The 16474-nt window shown below is 38.9% G+C and overlaps 1 protein-coding gene across 1 annotated transcript in view; it reads right to left on the bottom strand.

Moving 5' to 3' along the window:
• The window catches only part of LOC118223123, a 157899-nt gene that overhangs the window by 11214 nt on the left and 130211 nt on the right, over nucleotides 1–16474 (bottom strand). The window contains exons 23-30 of the mRNA XM_035409294.1: nucleotides 9556–9580; nucleotides 6682–6846; nucleotides 3261–3509; nucleotides 2699–2932; nucleotides 1007–2517; nucleotides 787–895; nucleotides 566–670; nucleotides 205–267 (exon numbers count right to left, since the gene is read on the bottom strand). Of these exons, the coding sequence (XP_035265185.1) occupies nucleotides 205–267; nucleotides 566–670; nucleotides 787–895; nucleotides 1007–2517; nucleotides 2699–2932; nucleotides 3261–3509; nucleotides 6682–6846; nucleotides 9556–9580 (2461 nt within the window). The remainder of the gene's footprint in view (nucleotides 1–204; nucleotides 268–565; nucleotides 671–786; nucleotides 896–1006; nucleotides 2518–2698; nucleotides 2933–3260; nucleotides 3510–6681; nucleotides 6847–9555; nucleotides 9581–16474) is intronic.

Raw genomic sequence — 16474 nt, 5'->3', positions numbered from 1 at the left:
AATGCTATCACAATGTTGACTGTTTAAGGTTAGAAAGTTTCCACTTCAAATGATGGAAAACATCCAGAGGACAACCATCATGTGGACTATTAAACAGCAGGGAGGGGGATGTGTTATTCTGTAAGGCAAGCAGAATATCTTTCTTAATCAGAATAGTATACATTCAATTTTATGTTTATTTGTGTTATATATACCCAATCTTACCCAGTTTGGCACAATCATCTACAACAGATTTCCCTGCTGCTTTCAGAATTGCTCCAGAGACACCTAAGAAACAAAGAAGGGGAAAAAAATCACTTCCCACTAATACATGGTGATGAAATATTAGCTATCATTTACAAATGATGGTTTACAGCACCAACCAAGTGGCTCAGCATCATGTGACTATACGGCTACACTAGTTTAACAGAATAACATGCGTCCCAAAATGAAGGGCTTGTGCACTCTATACCAGTAGGAACAAAGGCCTAGCTGATGTCAAAATATGTCTTATCTAAACAAATGATGTTCCTGTATTTATAATATTATGTTCTCATAACTCCGAGATGCACATACAGAACCTTACCTGTGTCTAAGTTCAGACTACTATTGGTGGAATTCACAATGGCATCCACTGCCTCTTTGGTAATGTCTCCTTTTTTCAGAATTAGTGTAATGCCACCAATCACCACTGTAATTATTGATGACAGGAAAAACATACAAAAGCAAGTGAGATCACACAATAGATTCTCCATTTCTTGATTTGTGCAATAGGTGATTACTGTAAATTGTGCAATTAAATGTCACCTTTGAGGTCTGCTCCTGGTTTAGGTAACGGAAGCAGAGGAGCGACTTTCTTTGATTTATTTGCAGGAGGAGCAGATAACGTGTCTGTTGAATCTGGACTTCGGTATCCCTGTTTAACAAATGGGAGACAACAGAATACAAATGAAGACAAATTAGTCCTAGTTGGTGATTTCTGTACGTGGCTTGTGTTTACTGAATCTGTACAAGTGATGCCACACACCTTTTCCAAGCTGGTCTGGCTTGCTTGCTCAACAGTTAGAAACAGCTTACAGGCAAACTCTTTGGCCCTGGCCTTGAGAGCATCTTGATGTTTCTCCAACACTTTTGACTCCCCGGCATCGGAGTATATGTGTTTCTCATGCACAATGTATGAAATACGCTTCTTGACAACTGCCACAGCCTCCTTGATCTTGTCACTGGCTGCTGTGACTTTCAGGCAAGGAGTCGCCTGTGTCCGTGATGACAAAATGGTCACATCCAGGGCTTTGATTTCAGGAGCCTCAGACAGCTTCATGCAATCAGCAACATATTCAACCTGTCTCAGTGACTTCAGCAAGATGTCTTCTGTCACAGGCATTTTGTTATTCAGATATCCTCTCAGTTTCCTAGCAACATCTGTTACCACATTCTGGAACCCACACACTGCAATCTGCACATCAGAATGTGAGATCTTCACATTCAGTGCATTATTGCTGGATTCTACCTCTTGCATCAGTCCACTGTAGAAGACTCTCCAGTGTTCTTCCTGGGTGACTTTTCCTTGATCGGGAGTAAGGTTGATCACATCTTCCATAAGCACCTCCTTTATTTTTTCTCTGGCTTTCTCACCATCTTGCAGCTTCTCTGCAAGAATCTGAATGGAATCACTACAGGAAAAGACTGTAGCGGAAATGTGAGTCAAGTGATTGCGCTCAAATTTTTTGAGGTCCAGGGACTGCAAAAACTTAGCGAGATTGGGTGACAGATGCAAAGTTTGGATGGATAAATTATCTTTGGTGTTTTTGATGATTCTCTCTGCTGCATTTACCTTCTCTTCAAAGCCCTTGAGGTGAAAAGTCAAGTTTACTTCATCTTTCAGGTGTTCAACTCCTTCAAGTTTTTCAGACACCAAGTTCCAAACAAAACCAAGCTCTTCCCTACTGTTCACAGGGATCGTCCTTTCAACATCCAGTTCTTCTTTTGCTTTGTTCAACAAAAGTTGAATTTCACCTCGAAGCTTCTTCACATCGTTCTTTTGTCCCAACACCACGATGGTGTTCTTAGCCCTCACAAAGGAGACTCTGGCAGTTTTGAGATTTAGACTAAGGCATTTGTCCTTGATTCTCTCCCACACCTCTTTAGTTGACAGCAACGTGACTATACTGTATTTCTCCAGCAGTCCCTCAACTGCTTGCATAGTCTTTCTCTCCCAGGTATGGGCTAAGCGGTGTAGCAACAATGACTCTCTGTCCACTGCCATCTCCAAAACCACCTGAGGGGAGTCTGGGTCACCTTTAAAGGAGATGCTGGTGTAGTGCTCCTTTAGTGTGCTCTCAAAGTCCTTTTTGCACTCCTCATCATTTTGGATGCATTCGAGGAACAAAGCATCCACAGGAATGGAGATTTTAGGAGGGAAAGGTGGCATAGTGGAGGTCTTTCCAGTTAAGGCTTGCTTCAGACTGCAGTAGAACAACAAAGCACACAGGCTGACTCCACAAATAGTGTGTTTCTCTTTGACAACTCTGTGTGCAACTGTCAAATTGGAAAATAAGATACAATGTAACACAGTTTGTTCTGTACTGCACATGTTGAAAATAGCTCATTACATATTCAAAATGTTAATTCAAAATTACAATTCAAAATTTGTGGACATAGAATATAAGTGTATCAATGAAGACGGACCATAACCTGAGGAGAATTTATGATAACATACCATGAAAATCTTTAAACACTAGAAGCACACTCTTTGCATTTTTGACCCATATCAGGCATTCGATTTGTCCTCCATTGTTTTTTGTGCTAGAAAAATAATCCCTGAGTTTCTTTTCTGTGATGTTCTCCATATTTCCTTCCACCAGCACAGAGTCTGTGTACTCCAGACGACTGGCAGAGATATCCATGCTCTGAAGTTTTTTTTCGGAGCTTTTCTTCAAAAAATCCTGAACATCTAAATCATGGATGAGATTGACAAGTTAAGCGAGAGATTAGAAACAAACCTATCCAGTGTATCAGTGCACTGTACTATTCTAGACACAGGCAAGTCTATATAGTCTCAATCCGCACTACGATAGCTTTATCTTGTTTGTTTATCATCAAGTGATAGTGCTGTTTTCCTGGTCAGATCTCGCTTGTAAAAGAGATACGTCACCTGGTTAAATAAATAAAAAAATAAGTGACTATCATGTTCCCGAATCAGGTTGCAGTTCAGCCTCGCACGCTAATGACTAATGCTTGGGCCACTGTCCTATGCTTTATCTTTGATAATGCAGACCCACCTATATCCTGTTTGAAGGTGACTGCGATTCTGTGCCCATCATTGAGGATTTCCCAGGAATGCTCGGCCCCTCTGCTGCAGCTCTTGATGAAGACGGACAGGTGGCTGCACTTGCAGTCTTCACTGAAGCCACTCAGAATGAACCTGTGGGGATCAAGTCTCTCCTTTGCCTCTCTCTCGTCGTACAGCTGCACGGACATCAAGGAACCCTCCAAGACATGATCCTTCTTAGCCAGGATATTCTCCAAATCTGAGATGCACAGCATGAAAAGCAGAGTTCTGTTAACGTTTAATGGGCCCAACTGACAATTTAGCTATAAACAAAATAATACAGATGTATAATTAATTATGAGGATAAGGCAAAATGCTTTGCACCATTTAAGTATATTATATCACAAATATTAGCACATCTGGAGGTTGCTGGCCCACTGGATCCTCAACTGGATCCCAGACTTGTACAGTTCATACATAATCTGTGTCCGATTGGATCTACATATACATCCACAGATACCCTTATAGTTTCAGAAAAGTAAGCCAAGGTCATCTTAATGGGAAACAATAACAGACTATTATTTCAGAGCTTAGCAATTAGGGGTGTATCTGAACCCAAATATGGAAAAAAATATGTGGAAATGCACAGATAATGCACCATACTCAGATATTTTTGTTTCCCAAGGCTGACCAATGACTTTCGGCATATATTTGGAAAATGACAGGTACAGAAAAAGTCCATGGTGAAGAAATTCCATTCTAGATATGTACACTCTTGGGCAAAAAAATGGGCCAAGCCCAAAATGGCTAAATATCTGAAATAACATCTGATCGTTCCTCTTTACATTACATCACAGGCATTTAGCAGACACTCTTATCCAGGGCGACTTTTCACATTGTATCCATTTATACAGCTGGATATATACTGAAGCAATGCAGGTAAAGTACCTTGCTCAAGGGTACAACGGCAGTGTCCTTACCCGGGAATCGAACCTGCGACCTTTCGGTTACAAGCCCAGTTCCTTACCCACTGTGCTACACTCCGTCCTCTTTAGAAAACAACTTCTCAATTGTGGGAAGCAAGCCTTTCCGCAATATTCTCATGTATTCCTGAATTTTCACAGTGAAGCAGCTCACAAGTACCAGCAGCTGAAAAGACTCCCCACACCATGACACCTCTTTCTCCATGCTTAACTGTGGTAGAGATGCATTCACTATTGTATTTCTCACCAGATCTTCGAAGACACCTCCCTGGAGCATCACCATGCAATTAAAATCGTGATTCATCACTCCACACAACTCTGTTGAACTACTCTGAATCAAACTTTCCATATTCTGCCAAAAATTTCATTCTGTATTTGCTGTTTTTCTGAGACAGCAATGGCTTTGTATCTTCTAGACACAAAACATAAGCATTAGATAACCTTCTGGTTATTTTTCTTCTTGAAAGAATCTTGTTTTCTGAGGTTTTTAATTCTGTTGACATTTTTTGTAGGCTTTTTTTCTTTGAGAACTGTAAATTTCAGCAGGTGGTCATCCCTGCATGATGAGGCTTTGGGCCTTCCAGATGCTTTCTTTCTGGCAACATTACCTGTTGTTTCAAAGCGTTGACCTATTCTCTTAATAGCTGATAGAGAAATTGGTATTTCCTCTGCTTTTAGGGTCTTGTAAATTTCAGAACAGCTACAGTTGGCCTGACGAATACCAGCTATGCAGTTTCTGACAGCAACCCCTGCATGATATTTAGCTTTTTTTGGGCAGATTTTCTCGCTTCTTTTACCGTGGGACTCACAACACTGCATACTGTAGATCTCTCCCTGCTCTATCAATCCTGGTTCCATTTATGATGATGGGCTGCATCAGGTGTGGCAGATAACCAAATAATCTTTTAAGAAAAAAACATCCCAGAAGATATTTTTGGAAAATGTTTTACACCCAGACATATGTTAGTTTGAATTTTACATCAAACATTTTAATCATTATCATGATTTTACCTTTGCGTACAAGAAGACTATGTAAGTGAATTTCCCTGTTTCTAGCTTTTCCTCAAACAGTTCACTGCAGCAAAAATAAACGAGCAAATGGTGGCACAGGAGGTCTCAGCAGTACATTTGTTTAGTTGTTGCTAATTTTCCGACCAATGATTTGTTGTTAAGACCACTGAAAGCTTAATATTTTGTCATTTTAGGGTTGGCCCATTTTTTTGCCCAGGAGTGTACAGTATACAGATAAATTTGTCAGCTATAATGTGCAGTTCCTTGTTGTAACGAATATGTCTGTTGGCTGCATGTGTTTTCTAAATGACTCACCAAAGTAGAATATACACTTCTTAAACTTTGAATACAGAATACTGAAGTGTTACCATGTTTTTCATTTTAATGACTTTGGGAAATTTGTTTTAACTTTATTCTTAACACAGTGTTGTGTCACATGCTTTCCACAGACATCAGATCAGCTAAGTGAAAGGTATGCAATCAGAAGGGGAGAAATGACTGAATAAAACTACAGTTTTGGTTTGTAGCTAGTAGACCTTCTGCTGCTTTGGAAAACGTAAAAGAGAAATGTGAACATAAATGAAATCTGCATGCCCCTGTCAGCAAGTTGAGGATTAAGTGAAATGTGTTTAATTGTCCGAACACAGCAGTTTTAACCGTTAACACCCTCGTTTGATGTCCGGCACTCTGAATAAGGAACACAAATGCATCAACCGTTAAAACACCTCACTTACCCAACATGTAAAATATATTTATTTGATTTAATCTGGTAATTATTATCAAAGATATGAATTATCAATCAAATCACCACATTCGTTGATAGGCAGAGCAAACTGTTTGGATCAACCTGTATCAAAATGTACAACTCACAACAGATGAAAATTAAGAAATGTATTAAGTTACAACAAATATTCACGTCTGATCTGAAGACCTGTTTCAGCTACCTTAAAACAATTAACAAATGTTACAGACATGGACAGTCACACAAGAAATGAATGAAAGCAGATACCACACCACAGCTTTTGTTCCAAAGTATTCCAAAATGCAGAAACCAAGACAGCAGAACAGTCCAAAAGAATCAGAGATGAAATGTAGAATGACAGGCCTAGATGTAGGACTCAGATGCCCACTTCCAACTGTTACAAACTTTCCAAGTTGCCGAAAACTTAACGGACTTAACTCTAAGAAAGCCTATTTCAACCAGTGAAAAAATGAGGGGGCAGAGGCATGGACACCCTCTCTGACACACACACATACACACACAGATTCACACCTCAGATGGTGATAGAAATCACTTTGAAGCTTCCTCTGGCTGAGAACGGCCAAATAGTGAATTACATGTCTGACACCCCTTAGCACAGACCTCCGTTCCCTCTAAAGTTCTTAGTTTTCTTTTAAGACCACCGTTTGCCAAAAATAAAAAATAAAAAATCTTACCGGAATGACTGGTCAGCTTGAGAATCCATTGATTATCTCCATGTCTACAGATACCAATGTCATCAGTAAATTGCTCAAAGTACAACTGAAGGATCTCCTCTTTGATTGGACAATCACTGCTCACAAGCAGTGATAGCACCTTTTCACCACCATCTTGCTGCAAGCCTGGAAAAAAATGTATGCATTTGCCTTGAGGTATGCCTGTGCAGCTCTAAAATACTCATATTAATTAGGAAATGCTTCTATTAGAAAGGAAACCTAGAAACTGTGTGGGGTTGTACATACAAGCATTTTAAGAGCTTTGCTAAATCCCAAACAAAAAAACTTGAACTGGAATTTAAAATAAGTATCATCAACTTCCTCCTGTAGTTAATCCTACACGTTTACTGGTAATGATGATAGCATACTTGGCAGCATAATCATCATATTTGTATTACATAAAGGACATTTCTCATAAACAGCTCATGGTACATTCCTTTCCAATGATGGTTATAAAGTGCTGCATAGATAAAAGGAAACCAACACCAGTCTCATTGTATCTCGCATCATTTTTAAAAATGGTGATAGAAATCAGCTGTAAAACTAACCTACACATGGGTTTTCTGGTAGACATTTGGTGTTTTATTAAAAAATATCACTTCTTAAAACAAACATGGCCGTACAAATGCATATGTCAAACTAGATAAAAGCAGCTGAAATATGCTCAATAGCAATAAGGACAATAATAAAATAAGCTGTCAGGCAATTAACAGTGAGACATCGGTATGGATAACACCTATTCTTGAGGTTTATTAGCACACGTAAGCTGCTGTAAATAGAAACACATTAACTTACCTTCTTGGTGAAATGGTCCTGGCGTCTACATATTTGAATAAAAAGGTAAACACAACATAAATTAATAAAATTAGTTGTAATATGCAATAAGTGAACCAGTGTTTGGTCATTTAACATTAAATCAGTGTGGCCTCTGCCATGCCACACTAAGATGTCCACAGCTATGGGGCAAAGATTAAAACACTCAAATTTAAGCGAGGCTCCAAATAAAGCAATACTAAATTCCAAACTGAATTCATCTTTCTGCACTTTTGTTCCTATCCAGAATTCATTTTGGGTATTGTGTCTTATCAAATGTATCCATGTCTACATCGTGAACCAATGCACTTGTTGTACGTCGCTCTGGATAAGAGCGTCTGCTAAATGCCTGTAATGTAATGCCTGTAATGTAATGTCATGTTCCAGATCATTGCATATTACAATGCCTTCTGTTACTTTGGCTTTATTTGGAGCTGCAAATATAAAAAATGCCATAAAATCATTTGCTAAGTACTCTACCTTAGAGTGAGTTAGAACCATTAAACTTGGTATCATATCTGGGCATTATATAAGTTGTTGGTCTGACATAATAATAATAATTATAATTATAATTATTATTATTGTTATTATTATTATTATTATTATAATAATATTTTTTGTCAATATTGTACATTGCAACTTCCAAGATATTTACCGCTTCTATATCGCATGCAGATTTTCCACAGCCAATCGTTTTCTCAAAGCGTGGTTTGGACAACGGCACTGGTTTAATTCTTTTCACTTTGGCGATGTCATCCGGTTGTAGTGACTTCACTTGAAGTTCTGCCACGCCCAAGGCCTTAAAATCAACCTTGGGCGGTCCCTTTTCCAATACTGTCCGTAAGGCTGTGAAAAAGACAGCAGACACTGTGAATCCTTTCTCCAACGTGATGTGACAGCTTTGCGGTCCCACAATGAATCCCATTCGGTTTCATTTTACTTGCAGTGCATTATAGTTGTCGGTAGAGGGCAGCCGATGGATGAGTGCAGGACTCAAAAAGTAATCGAACCCGAAGGGGCTAGAATCTGAAATTAACATAATTTAATTGTCGGCTGATGTAAAAATAATAATAATGTAATACTGATGTAAGTGTGTCATACTGACTGACAGGTCTCTGTTTGCTCTCACGACAGGAATGAGCACCGTGACTACCTAATGATGATTGGGTGAAGACTTTTTCATTTTTAAAAACCATATGACTGACCTAATCTCAGCGCAATCGGGATATTTATGCGAACGTCTAATAATCTTGGTCAACCCTGTTCAACGATTAATTAAAATGGGATATTTGCTAAATGAATGAATGAATGAATAAATAAATAGCACATTTTCACCACCATCTTGCTGCAAGCCTGGAAAAAAATGTATGCATTTCCCTTGAGGTATGCCTGTGCAACTCTAAAATATTCATATTAATTAGGAAGTTCTTCTATTAGAAAGGAAACCTTGAAACGGTGTGGGGTTGGACATACAAGCATTTTTAAGAGCTTTGCTGAATCCCAATCAAAAAACTTGAACTGGAATTTAAAATAATTATCACCAACTTCCTCCTGTAGTTAAACCTACATGTTTAATGGTAATGATTACAGCAGACTTGACAGCATAGTCATCATATTTATATTACATAAAGGACATTTCTCATAAACAGCCCATGTGGTACATTCCTTCCTAAAGATTGTTACACAGTGCTGCATAAATAAAAGGAAACCAACACCAGTCTAATTGTATCTCGCGTCATTATTAAAAATGGTGATATAAATCAGCTGTAAAACTAACCTACACATGGGTTTTCTGGTAGACATTTGGTGTTTTCTTAAAATATCACTTCTTAAAGCAAACATGGCCATACAAATACATATGTCAAACTAGATAAAAGCAGCTGAAATATGCTCAATAGCAATAAGGACAATAATAAAATAAGCTGTCAGGCAATTAACAGTGAGACATCGGTATGGATAACACCTATTCTTGAGGTTTATTAGCACACGTAAGCTGCTGTAAATAGAAACACATTAACTTACCTTCTTGGTGAAATGGTCCTGGCGTCTACATATTTGAATAAAAAGGTAAACACAACATACATTAATAAAATTAGTTGTAATATGCAGTAAGTGAACCAGTGTTTGGTCCTTTAACATTAAATCAGTGTGGCCTCTGCCATGCCACACTAAGATGTCCACAGCTATGGGGCAGAGATTAAAATACTCAAATTAAAGGGAGGCTCCAAATAAAGCAATACTAAATTCCAAACTGAATTCATCTTTCTGCACTTTTGTTCCTATCCAGAATTCCTTTGGGTATTGTGTCTCATCAAATGTATCCATGTCATGTTCCAGATCATTGCATATTACAATGCCTTCTGTTACTTTGGCTTTATTTGGAGCTGCAAATATAAAAAATGCCATAAAATCATTTGCTAAGTACTCTACCTTAGAGTGAGTTAGAACCATTAAACTTGGTATCATATCTGGGCATTATATAAGTTGTTGGTCTGTGTAATAATAATAATAATAATAATAATAATAATAATAATAATAATATATTTCTTGTCAATATTGTACATTGCAATTTCCAAGATATTTACCGCTTCTATATCGCATGCAGATTTTCCACAGACAATCTTTTTCTCAAAGCGTGGTTTGGACAACGGCACTGGTTTAATTCTTTTCACTTTGGCGATGTCATCCGGTTGTAGTGACTTCACTTGAAGTTCTGCCACGCCCAAGGCCTTAAAATCAACCTTGTGCGGTCCCTTTTCCAATACTGTCCGTAAGGCTGTGAAAAAGACAGTAGACACGGTGAATCCTTTCTCCAACGTGATGTGACAGCTTTGCGGTCCCACAATGAATCCCATTCGGTTTCATTTTACTTGCAGTGCATTATAGTTGTCGGTAGAGGGCAGCCGATGGATGAGTGCAGGAAAAAATTAATCGAACCCGAAGGGGCTAGAATCTGAAATTAACATAATTTAATTGTCCACTGATGTAAAAATAATAATAATGTAATACTGATGTAAGTGCGTCATACTGACTGACAGGTCCATGTTTGCTCACGCGACAGGAATGAGCACCGTGACTACCTAATGATGACTGGTTGAAGACTTTTTCATTTTTAAAAACCATATGACTGACCTAATCTCAGCGCAATCGGGATATTAATGAATAAATAAATAAATAAATAAATAAATAAATAAATAAAATACTTTAAGAATGTATTTCCTTTTTTTTAAACCAAACTTGTCTTTGTAGAACTTGTCGCATTCATTCTGTACTCGTTGTCGCCTGCCTTCTTGTAAAACAATACATAGGCCTACAACATTCTTTTCAAATATTCATCCGATGTTATTCAAGAATCTTGAAGTGCAACCTAAGTTTTAAATGGTTTTCACATGACACATTCATTATTATTACCTGTGGTTGTAAAAAGTAAATTACAACAAAAGTTGTAGGTTTTCACGATTTCACCAGTTTAGTTTTAATACTTTCAGTTCCTAAGCAATGAGATTCGTGCAGTTGTTATAAGGCTTAAACACTAACATTACCTTTATCCTCCATGTAAACGAGCAATGCCTTCCTCTTGTCATTGGGGTAATCTCTTATTTCCAAAACCTCTCCTCCAGATTTTCTTTTATTTCTAAAATGCAATATCAATTCAGGTTTCACAGAAGCAAAATCATCGGGAAGTCCGACTAACATCAATATATTTTGTTCCATGTATAAGTGTAAACAATTTACTGGGTAGTCAGAATCAGAGTGATATGCCCGAACTCAAAGTAAAACTAATGCAAAACAAGACAACCTGTTTCTGATGGAGAACAACAATTGACTGGGCATTTCCCACTGGCTAAATGTTCAGATAGTTAAGATACATATCCGACATTCTCCTTGATACCAGGAACCTTTGCAAATTAACCGTACGTAGTTTATTAGCTTTCGCTTTTACTTTTTGATTTCTCGGCAGGAAAACAAAATGAAACAAAATCACTCCTGCTGGACTGTCAGGGTTTTTCCAAATTTCGATGCCAGGTGCTGTTAAAGCACCTTCCCATTTTGTCCAGCGTGCTTGTGTCACGCTTGACAAAATGTGACATGGCTAATACAGCATGTGGGCAAAACACAACTAGATTTTGACCCATTATAATTGTTGATGTGGCCTGTACAGCCGGAAGAACCTAGGTGATACAAATAGTCAACTTTTCTGTAACGATTCATTAATTTGGCCTAAGGTCACTTGCATTATAAATCAATATTTATCATTCTTGTAGGTGAAACCAGGTTTATCAGTTAAAATTGTCAAATGCACAGCATTCTGCTTATTTGTTTATTATGTTAGCAAGGCGGTTAACATAATGACGTACTTTAGTCCCACAAGCCTAATAGATGGGAGAGAAGGCCAACTGAATGCCTTTTGCTAATAAGCCCCAAACATGGCAGAACCGGAACTGCAGTGTTAGATTTAATATTCATTACTAAATACATCATCTCCATGTTGATGAGAGAAATACCTTTAACATTTAACCATAACGACTGTAGAGTTGATATTGATTAAGTACACATAGTGGTTGAAGCTTCAGATCAGGCAGTGTGATTGGACAGTACCGGCGACATTTTCCAACTTCGATTCTTAATAGGTAGGCCTACCTTTAGCTGTTCTCAGTCAATAAATCAATAAAATTGATCAGACATTTTCTTGCAAAGGTCATTTAACATGATTAAAGCAGGAAGTTCTTTTTCCGTTTATAAGTTTGTTTAAAATCATTTCCATGTGTTTACCATGCAGTTCTTGGTTCCTTTTGCTCTAAATGGAGTGGAGTAATTGAAAGTTTATTGTACTTCCCAACACAATGTATGTGTTGAAAGCTAGAATAAATGGAGTGCACTCTTCATGTTTGCAGGCATTATTTTCAGTTTTTATTTGACTTGTCTCATCCTCAGTAATACAGACAGTTTCCAGGTGAGGTGTGTGCGTGTGTGTATGTGCTTCTGCGTTTGTGTGTGTGTGCGTGTGTGTATGTGCTTGTGCGTTTGGGTGTATGTGCACGTGTGTCTGTGTATGGGGCGTATTCCGTGCCAGCGCAACTAACCCACGGTGCCTTCACCGCGTACCTGCTACGGCTAAAGTGCGTGTAAGCGTGTACGTGTATTTTGGCGAGCTGTAGCAAACGCCACATGAACACACCCCACCTTGCAGTTTGATAGATAAATAGGCGTGCGTGTAGGTACGCCTTGTCAGTGGAGTGTATACATTTTGTGTGCAGCAACAATCGCCAACACGCGTGCACGTGTAAACTCGGGTTAAATCAAGAGATCGCTCGTTCAAAACTAGCTGGACTCGCATCCAAGTTCAAATGAAACAATTAAACCGCGTTTCCACCGCAGGAACTAGGATCTAAATTTAGTTCCGGGGGGCTTTATTTTACCCCCAAAAAAGTTCCTGCTCGGGGGGTAGTACTTTCCAAAGTAAAGAAAAAGATAAAGAAGGTGGAATGTCCTAATCATTGTACCTGCACACTGAAGAAGGCAACATGCCGACACGTTTGTACATTATTCTGCATTGAAGAAAACAATAATAAAAAATAAAAAAATAATGACATTTTTTGAATCTTTGTAGCCTTTTTTGAGCGCGAATCAGTTTCTTTTCAATTGATGATATGTCACTGGTTTTAACGTACCAAACAAATTAAAACGGGTGAGCGCGGTGATTTCTCTCGCTGTAAACTGATTTCATTATTATAGGCTTATAAACTGTGGATCTGCGCGGTGTTCTTTAGATTGCGTTATTAGGCTACATTGTGAAATTCTTTGATGACACCGCCATTCTTGGTTTATTACATAGAAATCAACACATCACTTTACCACTCCGAAATCGAACAGTTTGTGGATCCAAAGTCTGCGGGACAAATCTTATATTATCTTATTTTAGTTGGCAGACTAGGAAAGAGACCTGCCAACTCACTTTCTTTTATTCTTTCTGCTGAGTGAAACTGCTATACACTTGAAAGATATAAGTATCAACAACCTGGTTAAGATATGTAGGCTGTTGGTATGATTCTTAGTACTTGTAGTTGTTTATGTTTCGTAGTGCCAAATTATATTGTTGATAGCAGATTAACCATATTAGCCGGCACACAGTAGGCTAGTATGTTGCCAAACGTCAACGCCCAGACAAACGTGAATATGAGCCTACTCGCGGGGGGCACTGTTGCAGCAAATGTTTGCAGTCAAAATATTATCTAGCTACTACCTACTTTTAATGCAAAAGTATTAAACACCATGCTTTTAAGCTGTAATCCACAAATCCTGTTGTTTTTTTCAAACACAAAAAACACAACCAAATCAATTTCAGCTTTGGTCCAGCTCAAGTCAAAGCAGAGGAGCAGGTTGGACACTGAGCATGATCTGAGAGAGTAGCTCTGTCTACCATCACCCCAGTCTGAAACTAGGCCTAAAAGCACATCCCCAACTATCTCATTAGCTTCCCCAAATGCCTGTTAAGTGAAAACAGCCCGTTTAGTAGGCGTACTTGGAGAGATTATCATGTGTGTAAACAGTTTTGTTCATTTTATTCATATTCACCAGGATCAGCAGCATGCAGTTGTGATGTTCATACTCCTCAGTTTATTAACGTTAACCACTTACCAGGATCAGTTTGCTGTTGCTTGAGTAATGTGCTCTGAATGCAGGGATGAAAATATTTGTTTATGTCAAAAAACGGTCATGATGACATTGTGTATGTGTGTTTACTAGCCCATTTTTGATAAATAAATTTGCTTGATTTGAATTCTATAAAAGTGGGTCGCGACTTAATGACCATGGGAAAATGTGGGTCCCAAGGCCAGACCAGTTGAGAACCACTGAATTATAGGAGATGTCATTAGAACAAAGTTGGTCTTTATTGCAGCATAAAACACAAAAGATGTCAAATGGCAATGGCAAAAACAAATTTAAAAAAAAACCACAGCAGCCAAACTATTCAAAATGCAGAACATAACATAAGGTAAGACGGGAACAGGCCATTTAGCCCAACAGTGCTTGTCTATTCCTACCACTATAGCATTCAGGTCTCCCCAAACTGTTGAGCAGAGCAAATGTCTGTATGTGTTTTAATCACTGTGGACTTGTGAATTGCAATGGTTATGTCTCTGTGTTGTTGTCCTCGGGTATGCATTGAGGTCACTTTCCCACCGGAATACGTCCCTTCAGTCGGACTTGAGTGGTGAAACATGCTGCGGCATGGCTGCCTTTAGTAGAGGAAACTGCAAAACCGGGAGTATCATAAAAGGGAGCATCATACACTTCTTTAGTCTACTTTTTATTTTGCTAAAGTTTCAACATCAAAGTCTTCTGAAATGGGTTCTTGAACTTTGCAAGTCGAACACTAGATGGCAGTATTGTACTTAATAAGGGAGAAGGCAACTCGTTGCAGTCCTTGTACAGTCAATTCTTTCCCTTGCATTTAGTTTACAAGATAATCATGTACTCAGTTTTTCCAATTTCCAAAATTCTTTCTGATGTAAAGTATGTAGCTTTTGGGGCTGCTGGATGGCTCGCCACACTGTGGTGGATGAACAAGCCCCATGGCCTCGGAATCTGGACCGCGCCAGGACCAACTGAGGTCGGCAGCTCCAGAGGGTGATGCACAGTGACCACCTACGTCACCCAGAGTATGGGAGAGTTCAGTCGGACGGGGATCCGCGTCGCCCTGCTCTTGAGCGACACCCTCTGGCCAATTAGGTTGCTCGTAAGACTGCATGTCAAAGTTGCATATGAAAGGTCTTCCTCCAATGCTGCTCTGTGCGAGCTTAGCTGCGGTCTGCGTCACAAAAATAAGTAGCTGTTGGACACCACGTTTTTCAGAGGGGAACTGGTATAGCCACGGTTCTCCCCTGAAACACATGGTGTACTAGTTCTCACAAATTGGCAGGGTGGGTCCCTCATGGAACACAACTGTAGATGCAGATGGTTTAACATCTCAGATATATTCATTGTCTAACCTGTTTATTCCTGGTGACGGTCGTGGGGGCACTGGAGACTATCCTTGCATGCATTGGCATGGATAGGGGCAGGAAAACACCCATCGCAGGACACACATACTCGTATTCACAGGCAATTTAAACTCTCCAATTAACCTAACCTGAATGTTTTTGGACTGTGGTAGGAAACTGAGTTACCCGGAGAAAACCCACATGGACAGGTGGAGAACATGGAAACGCCACACAGAAAGACCAGGATTCGCATCCAGGCAACAGTGCTATCCAGATTGGGTTGAAAACAGATCTTGTGGCCAGAAGTGTGTCCATCGTAATAATAATGTACTTGACTGCTCATTAAATGGCTACAGTGCTTCACTAATTAACTGATTGTACATCTTCACTGTTTGTGCCTGCAAAAGACAAAATTTGAATCCTTCTGCAGGTGGCAATATAAAAACCTGCTTTCTGGATTAAAGATGGAATAGATTACATGGGCTTAATATAATCGTGGTTGTTTCTTTGGTTATTTAATTGTAAAGTTATTAATTGCTGGACAGTATCTTTAAAGCATTACATTCCTATTGCCCAGCCAACAGTAACTTCAGCCTGCAGTGTCTGGATTGGAGGAGAAAAACAATTTATTTCTTACAGAATCTGAATCCATTAATTTGCCCTACTTAACGTGCCTTAAGGGGAGATAACATGGAGCCCAGATTAAAAACAATTTAAAAATGGAAATCTGCTGGCTACTTGAATTTCTCAGATCTTGGACTTAATCAGTGCAAACACTTTGTCAGTTGAAAGCTCAAATCAGTTTTCTTGAAGAAACACAGAAACCTAGTTGATACAAATAGTCAACTTTTCTGTAACGATTCATTAATTTGGCCTAAGGTCACTTGCATTTTAAATCAATATTTCTCATTCCTGTAGGTGAAACCAGGTTTATCAGTTAAAATGGTCAGATGCAC

This window comes from Anguilla anguilla, chromosome 3 (assembly GCF_013347855.1).
Source record: "Anguilla anguilla isolate fAngAng1 chromosome 3, fAngAng1.pri, whole genome shotgun sequence".
In the NCBI taxonomy this organism is placed as follows: Eukaryota; Metazoa; Chordata; class Actinopteri; order Anguilliformes; family Anguillidae; genus Anguilla; species Anguilla anguilla.
This window is presented reverse-complemented; position numbering and strand designations above follow the sequence as displayed.